This window comes from Myodes glareolus, chromosome 24, assembly GCF_982192425.1.
Source record: "Myodes glareolus chromosome 24, mMyoGla1.1, whole genome shotgun sequence".
Classification (NCBI taxonomy): domain Eukaryota; kingdom Metazoa; phylum Chordata; class Mammalia; order Rodentia; family Cricetidae; genus Myodes; species Myodes glareolus.
Window position 1 is genome coordinate 23,951,600 of NC_142049.1, and position 21,556 is coordinate 23,973,155.

At 42.2% G+C, this 21,556-nt stretch overlaps 1 protein-coding gene across 3 annotated transcripts in view; it reads left to right on the plus strand.

Annotated features, from left to right (window-relative positions):
• Nucleotides 1-21,556, plus strand: part of Mctp2 (multiple C2 and transmembrane domain containing 2) — a 233,250-nt gene that overhangs the window by 84,201 nt on the left and 127,493 nt on the right. For 2 of the 3 annotated variants that reach the window (XM_048434824.3, XM_085682633.2), the window contains 5 exons: nt 4,030-4,172; nt 4,945-5,021; nt 5,387-5,498; nt 9,218-9,253; nt 20,251-20,415. In XM_048434824.3, coding sequence (XP_048290781.3) covers nt 4,030-4,172; nt 4,945-5,021; nt 5,387-5,498; nt 9,218-9,253; nt 20,251-20,415 — 533 coding nt within the window. Of the gene's footprint in view, nt 1-4,029; nt 4,173-4,944; nt 5,022-5,386; nt 5,499-9,217; nt 9,254-20,250; nt 20,416-21,556 lie in introns of those variants that run through there. The other variant, XM_048434825.3, reaches the window with a different exon arrangement.

Here is a 21,556-nt window from a genome sequence, read left to right on the forward strand (position 1 = left end):
CTGGGGTTCCCCTGAAAGAGCAGCAAGCTCTCCTACCCACAGATCCATCCTTCGCGCCCACGCCTAAGTTTGATAAGCTTAGAAAACCATTTTATGAGGTCAGTTAGAACCAGAACAAACCACTGTCAGACTTCAGTGGCACAAACTTGCTGTAGAAAGGGATTCCAGGATAGCTGCCTAAACCTGCTGGCGGAACTATGTCTACGGCAGGGAACACATGAACCGTTTGCCGGCACGGATACAGTACCGCCAGGATGTGTATACTGGAAAGACACCAGCAAGTGCATATTGCTGGTGTGGCCCCAGCACTATGGCATATTGCTTGAGAAAAAGGAGTCATGGAAAAATGATTCGTACATATATGTTCTCCTGTAAAACACCCAAGGAACTGCTTATGGGTATCAAACATGACAAATGGGGTCACTCAGAGGGTACAGATTTCATTTCATATAAATGCTGGGGACATATGGTACTTTTACTTAAACAGAATTTAAAAGGCTGGGAACAGGAAATAAAACACCCACATTTCTTGCAGAATAATAGCTAATTCTTTATTGTGTATGTTTAGAACACTTTGGTATCTCTCTCAGATCTCTTTCTTTCTTTCTCCTTCCTTCCTTCCTTCCTTCCTTCCTTCCTTCCTTCCTTCCTTCCTTCCTTCCTTCCTTCCTTCCTTCTCTCTCTCCTTCTCTCTCTTTCTTTCTTTCTTTCTTTCCTGTCCTTCGTCTCTTCCTTCCTTCCTTCCTTCCTTCCTTCCTTCCTTCCTTCCTTCCTTCCTTCCTTCCTTCCTTCCTTTTTAATTTCTGGGTTCACTAAAATGCCTGTCTGATATGACAACAGTACCTCATTTTTGGGTCTCTCTCCCTGCCCTATCCCAATTTGGTCCCAGGTTGATTTCAAAGTCTGCCTCCTTGATTTGAACCCTGACTGACATGTGAATTAGTAGCTACCTTTCCTACCTCCTAGTGAACACAACTCCACACCGTGTTCACTTCTTTTGAATATTACCACCTGGGACCCCATAACATGTTGTGGGGTGCAAGTACTCCCTGGTACAGAAGAGCGGGGTCTTGTGTCTTGGCTATACCCAGGGAGTCTAGCTCAGAACAAGATACTTGTGGTCTGGTAGCATGACTGACAGGTAGCATGATTGACAGGTGTATGCCAAAGAAGAGCGACCATCCATAGGTTAGTGGGTATGAGCAGAAACAACTGTGACTCACATAGTTCTTAGGAGGTGCATTTGGTATCTCTGCTGCATGGATAGACTGCACACAAATCTAGCCACTCCCTAGGATCTGTATGACATTATTTCTAGTACCTCTGCTGATTCCATAATCCATGAGTCTGCAAGTCCTTTATATAGAATATAGTATATAAACTGCCATGTTTGTATGTATGTATATATATATGATATTATATGTAACTTACCATGAGAATCACATATTACCTACATGTACTTTCCCCTATCTTTTACTTAATCTATAGATGAATCACACAACGTCAATATCTTGTAAGTAAATAGTTACGTCATCTTGAGGATAATGGCCAGGACAGGTGTCAGGACTTATTGAGCAAGGACTCATTTTACCTATTTTTTAAAACAATATGCTGTGCCCATGCTTGATTGGCTCTGTGCATGTAGAAGTCCTGCCTATGGAAGTTCCAGTCTGTCTAGGGTGGGAGAAGATGACTGGCCCTGCGTCCTAAGAGTCTGAGTTTGAGACTCTGGGGAGACACAGCCTGATCCCTTCTCTACTGAGAGTACCAGCTACCACAAGAGCCTCTTTGTATCCAAGGCTCCCAGTGAGGAAGGTTAAAGTCCACCCATTCAGGTGTCAGCTCCTCATCTGTATAATCCGGGAGTCGCATTCCAGAGCCACTGGCCCCTTTTCAGAACCTGCCTAGCTGAGATGCCACTTCCCTGACAGTCAGGCACTTAGGCTCCAAGAGAGAGAGAGAAAGTCACCATGAACTACCCCCTCCTCGCAAATTTTCTCTAACAATTAACACCGCGCTAACTTGACACCCTCTTTCCTTATTTGGCTTTGTAAACCCTGGTCCTTTTCTCTATTAATTCCAGACATTAATATTTTCTTTCATGCAACTGCCGCCATTCACCCGTGAAACAGTTTGAACATTATGTAGCTGTCAAGATGCTTGGGGATTACCCAGCATGCCTTGCCTGTGAGAAAGTGACACCACGGAGGCCGCGGTTTGAGATGTTTATTTTGAGAGTGCGCTGACAAGCATGAAGGCCCTGATCCCAGAGTGGCAATTTCATTTAATTAAAGGCCTCTTTTTATTATAGTTTCCCCCACTTTTTTTATATATATATATCACAATGATTGTTAAAGCCTGACCAGCTAGAGGTGTTCTCTCTCAAGCTGCGGAAGGGAGGGGGCGGGCAGATGCTCACTCACCAGTGAGAATTCCACCGAGTGGCTCTGAATGCATTTTTTTTTTTTTTTTACTAGCCCTCAAAAGCTGCTCAACATGGGTATGCGTTTCGAATGCGGGCTGGGCTTCTCTTCCTAGGCTGCCAAACTTTAGATGGTAGAATTGGACACATCTGATATTTCTGGCTTATTTTAACTCTTCTTTGTTTAATGTTAGTGCCCTTGTATTACTGGAATGCTAACTCAGAACATTCCTGCTTTAGTAAGGTTGTTAACATTGAATAATATATACTGTCTTGTTCCAGAGGGATGCCACCTTCCGCTCAAATAGCCAGAGAATGTATTGCTTTTGTTTCCTGTGGTTTTTACCACTGGGACCACATGGAAACACAAAGAATGGGCCTATGTCACAAATTGAAGTCAGGCACGATCGTTCTTAATGACATGTTTGCAGCAAAGTCGAGTAATTAATTTTTGATCTAATGTTTGTAGGTGGTATTGGCTCGAATTTCATGTCAGAAATTCATTTTGGTGAATATTCTTGGAACCTATCTGGGGCCCTAAATTAGACGGTGGTTCCTTGCGTGTATCATCATAGGGCTGGGTTTCAAGATTAACCCCAATGCCATAGCTCGGCAAGACTCAAGTTTTACCTTAGTAGTGTCTCGAGCAGGCCTTCCCTTATCTCCCTGCTGATGGTTCCCTTGCTCCCGTTTCTTCCCTCACCTGATGCAGAGGAGCAAGTGCATCCTTGGCACATTAGATGACAACTGCATCCATGCAACACACAGGCACAGTGCGCAATTCAGGCATCGTATTCGTAGGTCTTTTTTCTTTTTAGTTGATCTGCGAAATGCGGAGGAGGACCTACCATCCGTTTTGTGTGTGTGGGGGGGTTGCAACTGGAGGGGTATTATTCATTCCTCTTGGCATCCATTTCAAAGCACCCCAGGAGGGGCCGCTCAGGTCAGCTGTGTCAGCTCTGAGGCCAGCTGAGGGCCTGGCTGATGTGCTGGCCCTGGCTGGGGACAATATGTGTGGCTTTGGTGCAGGTGCGAGGAGGCAGCAAAGAACGGCCACTCTGTTGATTTAATCTCTATGCCCCTGGTTCCAGGCAGAGTCCCCTCATATCATCCTTTGAAGGAGCGATTGCAGAGAGTGGTTTATTTGTTATGATTATATTTTAAGGTGGAAGATTCAATTGAATCGACCATCTGCTAAATATTTGGAAATGGTTGATTTCCCTTTTCACGGACTTTATGCTGATCCTAGGAGGGGCAAGCTTCTCCCCAGGACTCCTGACACTGACTTGATTTTTGGAATTTTTGTGGGTTATTGAGGGGTGACATATCCACAATTGAAACCACATAAAAAAGCTCAAAGAGCCCATTCATATTCAGCCACTAAATGGCAAACTAGAATTAGTCATTTACCCTTAAATTGTTGCATTTCTTCCTCCCCATGATACTGATAGGGGGCTTCCCACCCCTCTGTCGAGCGACACTGATCTCGGTGTGTTCTGTGATTTGCTTCAAGGCCGGGGACTGTGTGAAGGGTCTTGACTTGGTAGAGATGTTAGATTTTTATGTGTGTGTTTAAAATTCTGTCGTGTTCTCTTTTTCCTTTCAAGGCACGAGTGACCCGTATGTAAAATTTAAGCTGAATGGGAAGACGCTGTACAAAAGCAAAGTCATATATAAGAACTTGAACCCAGTTTGGGACGAGATAGTTGTGTTGCCAATACAAAGCCTTGATCAAAAGCTTCGTGTGAAGGTAATAATCCCGACAGCTTTCAAGTCGATTCCTTTCTTCCAAATATTTATTCTTCTGTAGTTCCCAGGCCTCCTTAAAAGTGAACGTGCCTCTGTTAATCCCCCCGTTTTTCCCTGAGGCTAGATTGAAATAATCATACTGTAGGAGGCATTTTTTTCAGACTGTTTATGAAACCGTGTTTCCCTCAAATCAAGGAGATACATATGCTACGAAGCCGCCGTGTAAATAATGTCCTTCTTGACTCTGTTTGCATTACTCGGTGCGGAAGAATTAGTACTGGCCCTGCAGTGGTGACAAGTGGAGACCATGTTCTCATTAGAAAGAATTTCATACTTAATAGAGCTCCGAGCTACCAGGTGTAGGCATCAATTACTCCAACATCTGGGCTTAAACTGTACGAGTCGAGGGCAGAATGGGATAGTTGCACAATAGCAAATTTCTCTTTAATTGGCAGAGCTGCTCACCATGGAAAATGCTAAGTTTTAATGAAAGGCCAATTAAACTATAGGGAGGGTCCATTGTGTGTAATATTTTCTTGTATTTGACCACTGCCTTAAAAGTTTTTTTTTTTTTTTTGAACATGGCTGGTAAAATAGACAAGGTATTTATCTGTATAGGCTTGCTTGACTGTATTTTTCTTCAACTACACTGTGCATTGTTGTAAGGATGGAAAGATGTATATCCCAGTCTCGAGCCTGTTCTATGTGTGAGTCATTTGATAAAGCCAGCGGTGTGAATGGCCCTGGGTGCTAACGCCCTCCCTTTTCTCTAGGTGTACGATCGAGACTTAACCACGTCTGACTTCATGGGTTCTGCCTTTGTCGTTCTCAGGGACCTTGAACTTAACAGGTATCATATTTTTGCCTTGAATCATTATCAGTGAGTTGTAGGGAAGCCCATGCTCATATTAAATGGTGCTTATTTCAGTTTTTAAAAATATTGAAGTGCATAATTTAACTTACAGAGAGTTGTTGCGCTTTATTTTGGTGATGGAGGAGGGAAATCAGTTAAGCAATGTCGAATTTGACAATGTCAGAGCTTTCCCCCCTAAGAAAATTTATTTTCATTAAGTGTGGTTCTGTATTCCCTACTCTGCCTTGTGTCTAATCTTTATGCCAAGATAGCAGACTCTTACCTTAAGTGTCTGAAGTGTTATCAGGCCTGCAACGTTGTCACTTTGTGTTAAAATCATGTGTTGCATTTTTTGCTTGTAGGACTACCGAACATGTTTTAAAACTGGAAGATCCGAACAGTTTAGAAGATGACATGGGAGTGATTGTGTTAAATCTGAACCTAATTGTAAAACAGGGCGATTTCAAGAGGCACGTAAGTGTGAACCTTTCCGGTTAACCTCTCCTTTATGGTAGTTCTCTGATAACGGAGCAGCAGACGGGATGCCTGTCCACTGTGCATTAAGAAGAAAAGTAAAACAATCACATCAAGTGTCAGTATGTGGTTATCTACACTCTTTCTCATGGACCACTGACCAGACAACCAAGGGAATAAGAAGTTAATTGGCTAAGATATGGCCAGGATTGTTATTATACTCTATGCATTTTGCCTGGCTAAACCATTTGAAATATAGTTTCCTTAAGTATCAGAGCTCCATTTAGTAAGTTTTAGATTTTGGGTGGCATTCGTATATTCAGCTACGCAAGCAGTTCCCAGGATTTAATGATTCCGTCATGAATTATGAAGTGATCAAGTATCCTCTTACAATAAGTTGAGTCCTTTGCCTTCTTCACTGGCCATTGCTTTTTAGCTGCTAACTTTTCCACTGGGTGTGCTTTTGTGAAAAATGCAAATCTGAATGTTCCTTATTCTATCACATGGAAATTTCTCATTAACACACTATATCGTGGCAATGCCTGCACCGTCAGTGAAGCATTCGAGTTTGTTACGATAAGATAGAAAGTCTGCCCTAGCAAGTAAACACGCTGATGGAAATCATAATCTCATTTTCATATTCATGGATCGCACATCATAATTCCAATAATTAAAATGAGAGAGCACAATGCTTTTGATTACAGTTTACTGAAAGATATTTTTAAAGGCAACTAAACAAGTTACTGGTGAGAGAATAGAGAGAATAGACATGGTACATTTGAACCCGCATGGAATCCAATATAAAAATCTGAAACCTGTTTAGAAATTAGGCTTTTAATAATACTTTCTAAATTGACGTAAATAGTCTTCATTTTAGTTGCTGCTTAATCTTTCTGTTGTAATTAATTTAATAATGAAGACCCTAGCTAATTTACTAGAAGCTAGCTAGTACTAGGGCGAGGAAAAGTGCCGTATGAAGCTTTCAGTTGTCAGAGCGTTGAGCAAACATTTGCTTTTTAACATTTAAATTCCCTAAGTTGCTTTACTTAAAAAATAACAGGATGAAGCTCTCCTTACTCTTAAGGTAGCACCGTTCACACTCGGAACCTCACGGAAACTCTGACAGTGATGAGGACAAACATTGTCTTCTCTGTCCCACTCAGTCCAGGGCTTTTCTTTACCCCCATTGTTAGTTTCTCATTGCTACTTCAGAACCTGTGCCCCTGGATTCTCTGCCCAGGTGGACAGTAGATGGTGGGTGCCCTGTGGTGTCTGCTAGGCTAAATTAACACGCAATGTAAGTAGGTATTCGAACCAGGTGCCCACGGTGGAACACTTGACAGCCCATGTGTTTGAAAAATTTCCTTGGGAACCTTTGTAAAGTTGATGTCTCCCATGAGAGCGGCTGTAACTTTTGAACTGTTACACGGTGCACTGGACTACGCTCAGCAGCCTTGTTGCACCTCAGCCATACTCCAATACCATCATGTTAGGAACGTTAAAGTACTGGCCATTTGATTTCAATTTAGCTCAAAATGCGGGACAAATGCTGCAAGAAGCAGCTTGGAATTGCACTTGTGATAAATCTGAAAGCATGTCTTTCCACAGTACCGAGACACCCACGTCTTCATCTAGCTTAGCCTGGCCCCTCTTAGGGCTTGAGCACCACTCACCGCCTCCTCTGTGGAGGTCGCCAGCGTCTCTGCTTGCGGGTGCGTGCTCCTAATGCCAGCAGAAGCCAAGTGTGCAGTTCATTTTACATAATGCGAAGGCGACATCGCAGGAAAATCTGTCTATCTCATTTACTTTGCTTTGTAATTTCCCTTTTCTCTTTACATTCTCAATCTAAGCATAACCAAAGGGTCAGGAATGGAGGAGCAGCCATGTATAGCCATTAGAGATAGCTTCCCGCTTACAGGACTATCGTGGTCCTTTTGAGCATACTAGTTAGAAGAAAAAAAGAGATGTTCTTTTTATTAAGCTTAAGTGGATTTTAAGAGGTATATTCATATTGGGATTTTAAGGGGAAGTAACAAATGTCTGAACCTAGAGGGCAGCAGATCTATGTGATTAGAATGCTTGGTAATGCATTGCTGCTTATGTGTAAACTGTGGAGGAGTTCGGCTTTGGATTCTCAGTTTTGCACCCATTTTTCTTGCCAGCAGTGAGGCAGATTTTGTTGCTGTAGAACCAAAGTGTGGTACATCGCCCTGATTGAAAGTCCCAGTCAATTGTACCTTTTTTTTTTCTGAAGAGGAATAGGATCTTCATTAAAACTGCGAACTCTTCATCAAACTGTCTGTGTTTGACTCCTAGATTCCCCATGACTCGGTCAAATCCACAGGGTTAGTTAAGCTCCCTAAGGAGATAAAAATGAGGGTACCTGTTTCCTTAGCATCATGGTGATTAGCATGACTAACTATGGTACCAGGCATGGTAGAAATATTCAGTATGTGGAGAATAAAGTCAATAGCATGTTAGTATCCCAATCTGGTTTTATACTTTGTGATGGCTACAAGAAAAATCAAGACTTTATACAAAACTATGACTCAATAGCTTCATGCCTCTCTGAGGCTGTCATTAATTTCTTTGATTTGATTAAGTGAGGATACTCGGTAGTTTTATTGCGGAAATGCCTGTAGCACCTGCAGCAGCATCAGTTGCACAATGATGCCCTCACCATTTCCCCAGGACAAGTATTATCGAGGACTTTTAAGTTTTTTCTGTCCTGTCCTAATGGCTGGCTAGTGGGATGCGAATCGACTCCTCTTGACAATTGTTCTTCAGGTTTCTTACTGATGGAGGAGACATATTAGCAAAGTAGACATGTAATTTACCTGCATTTTTTTCTATTCCTTGAGCATGATAGTAAACGTGGTCTGCTTGATTAGATTTCATAATTTAATTGCAGTGTCCTGAACAATTTAACAAGCACGTTTTAACAAGCGGTTAGCTGGTGAGCCAGCCAGAGCAGAGCAGAGCAGAGACAGCATTGTGGAACTGGGTACCAACTTGAGAGAGGAGATGGATTTTGCTGAAAGAAAATTTCAAACCCAGATGAAACTGGGCAGCCTTTGCATGATAAAAGAAGGGCCAGAAAGGAATAGGGTGAAATGTGTTGGCCTTCAAAACTTCCTTGCTTCACACATTTGCTGGATCAGCTAAATGAATTTACTTAGGCAAGGGTGATCCTAAAGTGTTTAGTATCTTCTTAATTAGCTTTCAAAGTAGCAAATTTCCAAATGACATAAGTTCTGCATTTTTCAATTATTTTGGCTATCAGGTTTTAACCTATAAAAATAAGCAGAATTTTGCTTTCTGTTGACAAAAACCATGACGACCCAAACATGAATTTATAAACATTTTTGCAATGGCACCAAAACATTGTAAGTAGGAAAGACCTGATTCTCCTTTTTGGAGATGAAACGATACTATTGCACTTAATTAAAAAGATGCTATTGAGATAGAATGATATTGTCTGTCAATGCTGATATGCTCTTGAAGGCTCTGAGAAAAGGATGTGTGCAGCCACCTAAGCATGATTTGCCTTTCTTTGTTTTCTTGTTTACATGAGCTTTCTATGGGAAGGTAACTTTTGGATTTGGGAATTAATAATCTGAATATAATCTGCATCATGCGTAATGTAAAATAGTTTAATTATATTATATATAATCCACTATTTTTCTCTTTCATTTTAATATCTTCACTCCACAATGAAGCGTTGGTCAAATCGGAAGCGGTTAAGTGCCAGCAAGGTAAATTTACTTGTATTTTTTAACTGTATATCATGTGAATAAACTATATATTTCCACAAATGTATTCATATATATATATATGCCTACATTTGTAAAATTAGTATCATTCAGACATGATTTGTGTAAGCATTCTGTACCCCTTATTTTAATAAATAAAACGGAAGGGCCTTTCTTTAGAGTTTCATTAAGTGAGGTCATGGCCAGATATTGGAAGTTGCACTTGTTTGAGTAGTGACATTTTATATGTACCAGTGATGTTAGGATTTTATACTTCATTAAGCTTGGAACATTTAGATTGTGGCACGGTGAGATGCTGTCCCTTCAAGGGGTTATTTGCCATGAGAAGCTAACGTGAGTCCTCCAGGGGCAGCGTGACGGCCAGAAGAGTATGTGGCAGCCATTCTCAGGCTCCCCCATAACTCCTGGGACAAAACTAGTTCTCAGTAGATAGTGGTAATATTTTAAATACGTCTTCACAAGGTACTAGTGGGTTTTCCAACATTAATATATCTAAGCAATAGTATGATATTTCACAGTTCATACAAGTGGGAATACTAATGAAAACATTTGGAATTTAATCATTTATTAAGTTAGTAAATTAGAAAATTATAAACTAGGTAACTAAATGTGAGGATCATTCTACAAGTAACCCCCTCCAAAGTACTTTTTTTTAACTCAAGTTAGAAGTTCTTACTACTTTATTAAGAGAGAGAATTCTGATTAAATGATATGGTACTTCAGGTTCTTAGTCTAACTTGATTTCTGAATTTGGGGATTGATCCTGCTTGTTGTAGAAAGAGGTTATGCAGACAATCAATCTACATGTATGAGTGTGTGTGTGTGTGTGTGTGTGTGTGTGTGTGCATGTGCTTTCTAAAGTTTTACTGTACAATACCTCAGTTGACTATTTTTCTACACAATATGGAGTCTATATCACTAACAAGAATTCTTAATATTTCTGAGAAAGAGAGAAAAAGAAAGAGGAGAGAGGAAGACACACACACACACACACACACACACACACACACACACAGAGAGAGAGAGAGAGAGAGAGAGAGAGAGAGAGAGAGAAACTAAGACTATCTTGCATTTAGAAATCCGTAAGAGCCAATGTTCTGATGCCACACACTGACTATACTGCATCCACACTAACGAAAGTGTATCTGCATTTTGAGCATGTAAACAGAATCATGAAAGGGTCATGGGTCATCCACCCAACTCACTGGGTTTCTTGCACTCTGGTCTGTGTTCAGAAACAGATGAGGGAAGGCAAGATAAAGAATGGTGTACTGCAATCTCAAGCATTCTCCACCTTTGCCTTATTCCTTTATAGTCACTAGAGGGTAGGAGAACATCATTTCTCACCACAGAAGGGCGTCCAGTTCTCTCTCTCTCTCTCTGTTAAGAGTTGCTGTAACCACCCAAAGCCGTAAAGTTTCCCAGAATGCCTTGGTGAAGCCTGACAATGCAGTATTTTCTCCTTTATTGATTCGGCTGCTGCACTAAAACACCAGGACCGTACATCAATAACCATCTTTAGTTAGGGAGCTTCAGTCTGTGGAAGAGCACGGGCCGTTTGTGGGGGAACATAAAGGCAAGAAGCAGAAATTGTGAGCCTGGGGAATATCGGAGTCTAGGGAGGACAGGAGAGGTTATGGAACAATGGCCCAAGGAACGAGGAGGGGTAGGAAAACCGCCGACGGCTTGGATAAAGATATCAAAATTATGAAGGGGACAGAGGATCCGGAGGGCAGTATTTATATATAGATACTGTAGAGTTATGTGTTGAGGCTGAGCCATTGCTCTTATTTTTCTCTTTGTGGAATTTTGACTTCGGTGTGTGCTGGGCTCCGAAATGTCGTAAATGCCCAAAGCCACTGAATATGTTTAGTAAAATTCCATACAAGTAAAGCTTGATGAATGCTATAGATACGTGAGACCTGGCCTGGAGATTATACATTGGTGACCACCTAATGGGGATGCTGCTTCCTTTGCCTCGGAGAGTACGCGGTTTAAGGAGGAACGTGAGATGGCTTGTTATCTGGCTCACAATAAAGAGTCGCTGGGGAATTTATACACCCACTGATATTAATTCTGTATAAACATGGATAAAAGTCTCTGATCATCTATCTTTTGATATCTTGAACCCACAAATTTCTTTCATTTAAAATGCTATTTTGCTATTTTGTCTGTGTGAATGTTTGCTGCATTTCTATCTGTATACCACATGCATGTCTGGTGCTGCAGGAGGCCAGGGAAGGGAGCTGGGCCCCATGAAATTGAGTTACAGATGGTGGTGGGCTGCCACGTAGGTGCTGGGTATTGAACTTGGAGCCTCTAGAAGAGTGGATCCTAACCTGTGGGTCAGGTTGCAACCGCTTTGGGGGTCACATGATCCTTTCACAGGGACCACATATCAGATCTCCTGTATATAAGATATTTACACTGTAATTCATAACAGCAGCAAAATTACAGATATGAAGCGGCAGTGACATAAATTTATGGTCGGGGGTCACTGCAACATGAGGAAGTTTATTAAAGGGTCCCAGCATGAGGAAGGTTGAGGCCCACTGTTGTGGAAGAACAGCCAATGCACTTAACTACTGAGCTATTTCTTCACCCTGTATAAGTCTTTTTAAAGACTTTCATATTAGACTTAATGTTAGGAAATGACTGGTAGGAAAAATACTTAGCTGTGAATGTAGAAAACGGTGTTTCTGTGCTACCTATGGCATAACAGGGATTTTATCCTCAACCTGACTTATATAATGACTTCATTTAGAGAGTTGCTTTTTTTTCTCTATAACTTCACTTTTGTGTTACCAGAAATCTTCCTGAATAAGTGTATCTTTGTGGCTCATTTTAAAAATATGTCTCTGAAATTTTGCCCTCGATTTCAGTGTGATGGATAGATAAGGATGGCATTTAAGATCGGCTTAGCTTCCTCCCAGAAAATCTTTTCAAATGAGCATCTGATGGAGGATTTGGGGTTTGATGTAATGGACCATGGATTAGCATCTACATTTCTTGCATTGTTACTGTGTAGTGTACCCAGTGCGGCCAGGGCTGCTCCAAGCCCCACTTTGGTGTATTGTGACGCCTGCTGCAGCCCTACACAAAAACACTCGTAGCAGTTACAACCGTCAAGCAGTTTAATGCAAGGAGGGACAGAAAGGTGAGCAGAAGTGGAAGTAACATATCTGTGACAGTACCTAGACACCTTGTAGCTTTATTATCCTCCCTCCTTCCATCCCTCTTTCTCTCCCTCCCTCCCTTCCTCCCTCTTTCTCTCCCTCCCTCCCTTCCTCCCTCTCAAGCATGCATATGCTTTTGAACACAATGCATAAGCATGCGCGCGCGCGCGCGCACACACACACACACACACACACACACACACACACACACACACACGCGAGTTAGGGGGCTTTCCTCATTTGGTTTGTAAAGCTATCTGAATGCACGTTCCTTTAGCTTTGGATTTTCTGTGCCCTACATGTATTTTCATTGGGACGAGGACACCCGTCCCAGGGCTCTTCTTTTGTGACCTTCCGATTCCTGCATTAATATGTCAGCTCTCTAAGATAAGCGAGGCCCTACACTAGTGCAGCGTTTTTATTGTCTGTTATGGAATCATGTGACTAATGGTGCCAACTTTGGGCCCGTCCGGCTTTATACTCTGTCCTGACAGTTTCTGTCTGTCATGGTGGAGGCTGAGCTCTGCGGGCCACACTTTCTAGGTCCCCCAATCATCTGTCCTCCCGCGGGCTTGGCCCCGACGGGGAAATTGGCACCAAATTCGTTTGATGCAACAGAACTTGGACTGAGGGAGGAGAGTGAAAGAATTTGAAGGGGCTCCCTGTCTGTCTGTCTGTCTGTCTGTCTGTCTATCTGTCATTAATGAGCTGTTCTGTGGCTAAACCTCACCCAGGAAGAGGAATGAGTTTGATGATGGCTTTGTCAGTTTGTAGTTAGTGTGAAGAAGGAGCTTGCTACCATTTCTCCCCAAGTGAATGTCTTGGTATCCGCTGTCTGGATGAACATGTCTCACTGTATATGCTTCTCTTTGTGACGTCCCATGCCTATTGGTGTGTGTGCCTGGGAGTAGGCTGAGGGAATCCCTGTTGCAACAGGAAGCGTTCTCCTGAGTGCAGGAGCCAGCTCTCCCATGGGGAGGGGGTGCTAGCTCTCCTGCTATAGTGACTGGTGAGATACAGGGTCAACTGTTCCAGGACCAGTGAAGGACAGCTCTGACTCAGTGCGGCCCTTGGATTTCAACATGTATGGTTCCTACGACCGCATCCCTTCCATAGCAATGTGAGCCATGGTAGCCCAGATCCTGGTTGTTGTTGGGCCATGGACCCAGACATATTCTATGGCAGAAGCCTGGACCCAGCTCCGTGTGGCTGTATAGGCCCCTAGGATTGGCATGGCCCCCATATTAGCAAAGCTCTCAGATGCCGACATGTTCACAGGTGGTGCCCCACACACCTGGCATTGGCATTGCCTGCTATGATATCAGTAACCGTAGACATCAGCACAGACCTTGACTGCTGTAGGGCCATGGACTCAGTCATGGCCCTAGGCAGCAGCCCTGGCCCAGATGACACTCTGGTCCTAGTGACAGCATGGCCCCCAGACACCAACATGACCATAGGGTGTGGCCTAGATCCTGGGCATTCATGCGGATGTTGATGATACCACAGGTCACAGACATCACAGATCCTGACTGTGCTAGGACCATGGACTCACACATGGTCCCATGGAGTAGCATAAGCTCGGATATCACCATTGCCCCAGGTGGCAGGACAGCCCACCCAGATCAGTCAGGCCTCTGCATTAGAGCAGCCCTCGGACACCTACATGGACCCAGATGGCGGCCCAGACTCCTGGCATGTTCTTCAATGTCTGTGTATAGTAACACAGTTGCACTATTTATCTTTTTGATAAATTCAAAGCTCTGGAATTATACATTCAGACTGCAACATATATTTTAGTCCATAAAGATCTGTCTCTACATGTCCGGGTATTTATTTTTTATTCTAATTCTAATGCATCTATATATCTCTATTTTATCTTTCCAAAGTATGTATTATATGTCATCTATCACTCTACTCTCTCTAGGTGTTTTTTTTTTTAACTCTTGGTGATATGAATAGAACCCCAGGTCTTAGGCTACATACACACTCTATGACTGAGCTCGACCCTTGCCCTGTATCTGTTTATTCTGTCTGTTGTCTGTGCCTCTAGACGAGGTCCTACACAAACCCAAGGGAAGTGTCTCAACTCTGACCTCCTACTGTCTTGAAGAAGCTGAGGTCACTGTGAGACTGGATCCAGTGGCCTCTGTGCTTTTCTGCTTTCTGGAGGCTGCAGCCATTCGCAGACTGTCAGTCTGCTAGAGCACAGTGGGCTCATATGAGGAGAGAGTCGGGGCACCATCTTCCAAGCCATTTTATCCTGTCTATCTTCTCCGTAGCACTAGACTTAGTCATACACTAAAATTCTTCAAGGATCAGTCTTATAGTGGGAATGCTGTTCTGGAGTATAATTGTGAATTCCAGAATTTGGATGTGTGGTGTGAGTATTCGGGGTCATACAGCAGGACCCTCTCTTAGTCCTGCAGGGGGGTGGGGAGAGCCCAGGGTTCTGCACCAGGAATGTCCAGAAGACTAAAGTGACTGTTAGTAAATAAGACACGGCAGCATGGAGATGTGACCATTCAAAGTAATGTAACGGAGTACCTACAGGAGCCAGAGAGTATACCATATGGCCTCAAACAACCTGTGCTCCTCAGTGTAACCCATGGACCAGTCACAGCTGGGATTTGTTACAACTATTTTAAAAGTCTATTTTTAAAGCTTTCTTTGTTTGTAAGTTTTGAGGCAGGTTTTCATTATGTAGCTGTGACCAATCTAAAACCCATTATGTAGATGAAATTAGCCTTAAAATTATACTGCTCCTCCTACATCAGTCTCCTCCCACTTCCCCGCAAGGACTGAGATGATGGGTATGCACTGCAAGGCCCACTTTAAATGCAGCTTCTCTGTTCCCATCTCTTTTTACTTCTTGAATCAACATCTCTGCTAACTAGTACCGGCCATCTTAACTAGCCCTCCGGGTAGCTACAGAGCATGCTCCAGTCTGATAGTCACTGACCTGAAATAAAAAGTGTGGTAGGCTTCTGGAGACAATGGAAGTTTAAAGTACAGATGTCAGGAAAGGTAAGTGACATGGTCAGTGGCTCTACCTGCTATCTTTTGGGGGACAGGAGCAGGGCTGGGGTTAAGATGCTGCAAGGAGATGTCAGGGGCAACACAAGGAGATGCTTGGCATCGGACACTAGCCCTGCGCTTCCAGACACCTAGGAGTGAAACCAGCAGCACATCCTTTATTTTAGGTCCAGAAGATGGGAGCATTCGCTATATTTTAAATGCACTATATTTAAATTTATATTTTAAAGGAGGGACACAGAACAGACTGGAAGTCTAAGGCAGTTGACATAAAAATTAAATACTAGATTATAACCAATGCTGCACAATGTTTGAGTGCCGTGGAGCCAGGTCAAAGAAATAACCTCATGGACCCTGTGATCTTCATCATAAATAATAATAAAATAATAAAAAATGTCTATTCTTTGTCCCAAATTTAGAGTCGTTGAGCACTTACAGACCTTGTCTGTTTATTAAAGCTTTTCTTAATTTAGCTTTTAGTTTCCAGTAGAAAACATGAGTGATAATATTTTCTTATAACTAAGGACATGAAGTGATTACATCTCTTCTATAACTTTATACACTCAGTGTTAATATCTTGGGGACTTTTGATACAAGTGCATCTACAAATACAGATCTCAACCTCTATGCGCACGCACGTGTGGGAAATGTAGACCGTTCTCTTTGTGTCCTTATATGAGGACCCAGGACCCTCCTCGGACGACATAAGGAGCTGCAGATGAGGGCCTGTTCTGGAAGCTGGTCCCCTGCATGCATAGATCTGGTCCCATTGTGCTGTAAAGTTGCTGACAAGAAGCAGTAGCTCTACATGGTGAGAACACTTGAGAGAAATATTTCAGCGAGGCCTTTTATACACTGAATGCTTTTCCTCAGCTCTGCAAAGCAACAGTCACCGGAGCTGGAGGCCTGCTTTGCGAGACGTTTTTCTTACAGAGGTGGTTGATTGTTTTTTTTCTCATGCATTTGCTTTGGGTGGCTCCCTGTGTTGTGAGAGAGACCTTAGGAAGGTAAAGGCTAGGTCAAGAAAAGGATGTGCCAGCCACACACGATTATTACCCTGCCCTCACTGAAAAGATTAAAAGACAATGAAAAATTAAAACCCCCACTTGCTCCCGCTTTTTCTTGTTACTCCATTATATTTATCTATTTGTTTGTTGGCTTATTTGTTTATTGATTGTATACACGTGGCATTTATGTGCATTTGAGCATGTGTGTGTATTTGTGGGGCGTGTGTGCCTGTGTGGAGGTCATGCACCCCCACTTGCTCCCACTTTTTCTTGTTACTCCATTATATTTATCTATTTGTTTGTTGGCTTATTTGTTTATTGATTGTACACACGTGGCATTTATGTGCATTTGAGCATGTGTGTGTATTTGTGGGGCGTGTGTGCCTGTGTGGAGGTCATGTTTTCTCATTCTGTGCCTTATTCCCTTGAGACATTGTCTCACTGAGCCTAAAACGAATCCTTTGCCCCAAATCGGTGACAGTTTAGCCCTAACAATTTTCCTGTCTCCACCACCTCCACTGCCGTCATTTCAGATACCCACAACCCTGCCAGTTTTTTTTATGTGGGCGCCGTGCTGAGGATCTGAACTCATGCCCCTATGCTTGCAAAACAAGTACTTCTAACCACTGAACCATCTCCCCAGTTCCGCATCTTGCTTTTCTTCCTTTTCTTTCCCCCTTTGTTTCTTCTCTCTATTTCTCGGATGTCCCTCAGCACATTCCATTCTGGAGCTTGCGGGAAACAGTTGGATACTGGCTTGCTCTTGATGTCCATCGACGATCCTCTTCGCTCTTAGCTCCATGTTCTGCCTTGAACTTGTGTTTCCCTCATCAATTAATGTCACCAAACTGCAATCCACTCTATAAACCCCGAATAAACATTCACTTTGAGACTCCATTCCTGGATGAGACCTTTTGAGGTTCTAGAGCGAATCTCGGCATCTACTTGAAGTGAGCAGAAGCTCCTTTACTTCCCACTGAACTCTGGGTGCGGGCTTAGCATGACTTAAGAAGCAAAGAAATCTCTGGGGGGTTGCTCCATTCGCATGCAAACAAGCACGCGTAATAAGCTGAGTATCACACCTTGTTTTTATTTTTCTATTAATAATTGATGTATGCACTTTCCCTTTTTTCTTGCTAAGAAGAATGTCTGTGGATCACAGGGAGTGGGGCCAGACACGGAGAGATGAATGGATCACATCGAAATACTAAAAGGTTCTGATCCTTGGGGAGGAAGGAGGGAAATAGCACAACCCTGATGCACCATATTTTATCCCTCCTGTCCGTGGGGGAATTAGGGTCAGGACCCAGAAACTTTGCTCTATCGGCTGGTGTTTGTTTCAGCGCAGGTGGGGTGGGCTTCCCCTTTGATGGGTCATTTCCTCCTTTTCCTATCATATTCCAGGCTGCATTAAGATGACAAATTCCCCCTTAAAGGCAGGGACAGAGACATGAAAACCTGAGCTATTCGGCTAGCTGAGTAAGCGCAGATGAACCGATTTATTGTGGGGAGAAAGGGGATGTTTGAAGAACAAAATAGGTTCTGCTAACCTGGCTGTGCTGTAGCGTACACACAGGATGCCTGGTTCTGTCATGTTCTGTCTCTTCTCTTTGGGAAGGAAAGTCTGAAGAATGTCTTTAGATCACTCGCAAGGACGCGGAGTGGGGGACGCGCAAGCGAAATGTTTTCTAAGGTCAAATAAGTAGAAAGAAAGTCTAACTTACTTTCCTATCTGTGAACCCTGCAATAAATAATTCTCTTCTCCCGCCCTGCATTAAAAGGGAGGGGTAAAAAAATAGAGAAAAAGAAAACTTGGCCGGTGGACGAGCAAGTCTATCAGATCAAACACAACTGTGTTAAATACTAAAATGTTCAAAGTCCAACTGAGATAGATAAAGGCTTTGATGGAAAGAGGATATTTCCCAGGGACATTACAAGCCATAATCCAGATGTTATGGTGTAATGCAACGAGTGTCCATGGATAGATCAGGAGCTTCAGCCAAGGCGCGCCTGGTGCAGGCCCCAGCCTTGCCCTCCCATGCTGTTCTGCCATATGGAATCCATCTCCAGCCCCCTTAATAACCAGCTTTGGATTCCATTTTCACAGAGCTCATAGAGCTAAGTGGGGCTGCTTTATGGACAAGTTAGATAGAGGCCTTTCCAAGATAAACATCCAATTTGAAATTAGGACATACTGCACCGCAAAATTATTTTAAGGCATATTTCATGGACATGCTGCCATTTTTCTTAGGCAATTGCCAGACTGTAGGCTGCCCTTTGATCCACTGTGGACATTACTCCCTGTTTTATAAAAGGGATTTTGAAATAGTTGCACTGTGCAGGGAGGAATATATCTGTCGGAACTTTGAAGCATGGCCACGGGACAGGTCATGCTTTAGCTTGTTGGGTAGAAGTCAAACTTTTAAGAAAGAAAAGGCAGCAAAAGAAGGAATTACAGCCGGACTTATGAATCAAAATCTCATTTTTCCTTTAACGGCAGACAGTTCAGCCTGTGAACTCAATCAGCTGTAAAATGTGTAACTGTATATTCTGTGTTTGTATGCACATCTGTGGATGTGGACACACGTAGATGTATGTCTGTGATATGTACTACTTTTGTGATGTGATTTTTTTTTACCAAAGCCACTTAGTTTAAACTGTTTTGTATCTTTTTAAATTGAATATATTATAAAGAAGACCAAGTGACAATTGGGGGTTAAGATATAATCCTTGTTTACTGGGAGGATAGTTTCTCTCCTATTTAATTGTTTTCCAATTTGCATGTTCTAGTCTGCATTAGTATCTGTAAATCTGTTTCTCTCTCTCTCTCTCTCTCTCTCTCTCTCTCTCTCTCTCGTGTGTATATGTGGGCATGCCTGTGTGTGTTTGTGTGTGTGTGTGTGTAGAAAATCCTTATGATCATCATGGTTGAAGTTGGAAGCACATCTTTCCTTAAAAATAATTTTGTTTCTGTTATGATGCAATGTTCAGTAAAATCCAGAGTGGCATGGATACATGTCTTGAGAATGGTGGGGTGACATAGTTGGATCGAGTAAGCTGATATAATATTATTATAGACCTAATTTACTACTTGTTAGGATGAATTGTGACTGTCTGGTGTTTGAGCAAATTGGTGTCTAAATGACGACAAAGACACGGCAAGCAGATGACGGGAATGCCTACACAGACTTAGCCGTGTATTGCTTTGTTCTGATGCTCAGTACCATTGACATTCTTCTGTCTAGTGGTTCTTCCTCTAAAGAAAAGGTATATACTTGTTTCAATTCACTAATCAAGCAGAGTTTGGAAATGAGCTCTACCATCTAAGTGGAGGATATCAATCAGGTGGGACTCAGCTCAAGCAGTTATGTAGGGAGAGACCACTGAGAGGTCAGGGCAATGAAAGCCTCACAGGGGCTAAACAATGCTAACAGGATGATGGTTCATTTGGTTGAGTATAATTGTGGCATTTTGGTTTTATAAAAATAAATGTTGTGGTTTTTTTCCCTGAAATATTTTAGAGAGACAAACTGATGAAGGGCTAAATCCACATATTGTTTGCACCTATCTTTTGCTTAATTAGAAGAAAGTCACAGAACTGGGAGCATGGATTTGCAAAACCAAGGAATATCAAGGCTTTTCTCCAAGGCAGGAGTAACTTCAGGCTGAATCAGGGAGGGCTGGGATTCCCGTTGACTGCCAGACTCACTTTCAAGAACAATCAGTCTGTTTACAAGCTGTTTTGTTTATTTATTTTTAGTCCTCTTTGATCCGCAACCTCCGGCTCTCAGAGTCCCTGAGAAAAAACCAACTCTGGAATGGGATTATAAGTATAACACTGTTGGAAGGGAAGAATGTCTCAGGAGGGAATATGACAGAGATGTTTGTCCAGTTAAAACTGGGGGACCAGAGATACAAAAGCAAGGTAAGTTCTGTTAACGAGACAAGGAGGATATTATCTTTCCAAGTGATAAAGATAAAAGTACCCCCTTGATATTTCTCAAGAGTGGAGCCAACTTATTTTTAGCTTCTCCCTAGCCATGTTGAGCAGCATTCCAGAAAACAAAACAATTGTATAGATGAACTAAACTGATATAGGTATCGCTTAGCGTCATTTATTTACAGAGTATTTAAGAGGTACATTATTTATTTCCATGTACTTCGGAGGTAAAGAAAGCTTATTAAATCATAGTTCTGGATGTATGAACTTGAGAAAAAGCAATGTGGGCTTCAAAGACCAAAGGTAAAGGGTAGTTGAGTGATCTTCATTTTTCTAAAATAAAGCAACATACTACTTGATAACATTAAAATGTTGTAGATAAGTAAAAATATTTTCAAAATTTTATATTTGTTACCTCGTTAGTCTTAGCACCAAAACAAGGGATTTGATGTTTCTGGGGTTTTTTTCCCTGAAAAAAAAATAAATTACATAAGTAACACTAAAAAATAACGGTGCTTTAACAATAAGTTGTCTGATTCTGCCAATCCAAATGCCCTATATTCTGAATCTTAGTAATTTGTCATGAATTGAATTAAAAAACAATGCTTTTTAAACCATGGAAATTAATTAGTCCACCTTTGTATAACTCTTTTATGACTACCAGATAGGAATATTTTGCATGTTTTATGAATTAGAGGGACTAGGGCAGTTGAAAGTTATGCCACTTGTGAAAGGTCACTTAAAAAAAGCAAAACAAGACAAGAAGCAACCCTAGGTTTTGAAAAAGCAGCCAAGGATAGGTGCACTGGGGTTCCTGGCATTCAGGAAGCAGCCAAACAGACACAGACAACTTGGAAAAGGAGACAGGAAGGCAAGAATGTTGGGTGCAAAAATCCAACATTAGACATCCTTCACTCCAGCACAGAAGGGAAGGCAAGGCACACAGCGAACAATGGTATACAATGAATGGAAAAAGTGAGAGTGACTGAGACCTAAAATATACAGAGAATCATTTCTAGCAGATCATATCCAATAGGATGAAAAGATCACTTTCCTGCACTGAGAAGTCTTTAGTGACTCACGGCCAGCCTAAGGATTTCTGGAAAGCTTACTCATCTCTATGATT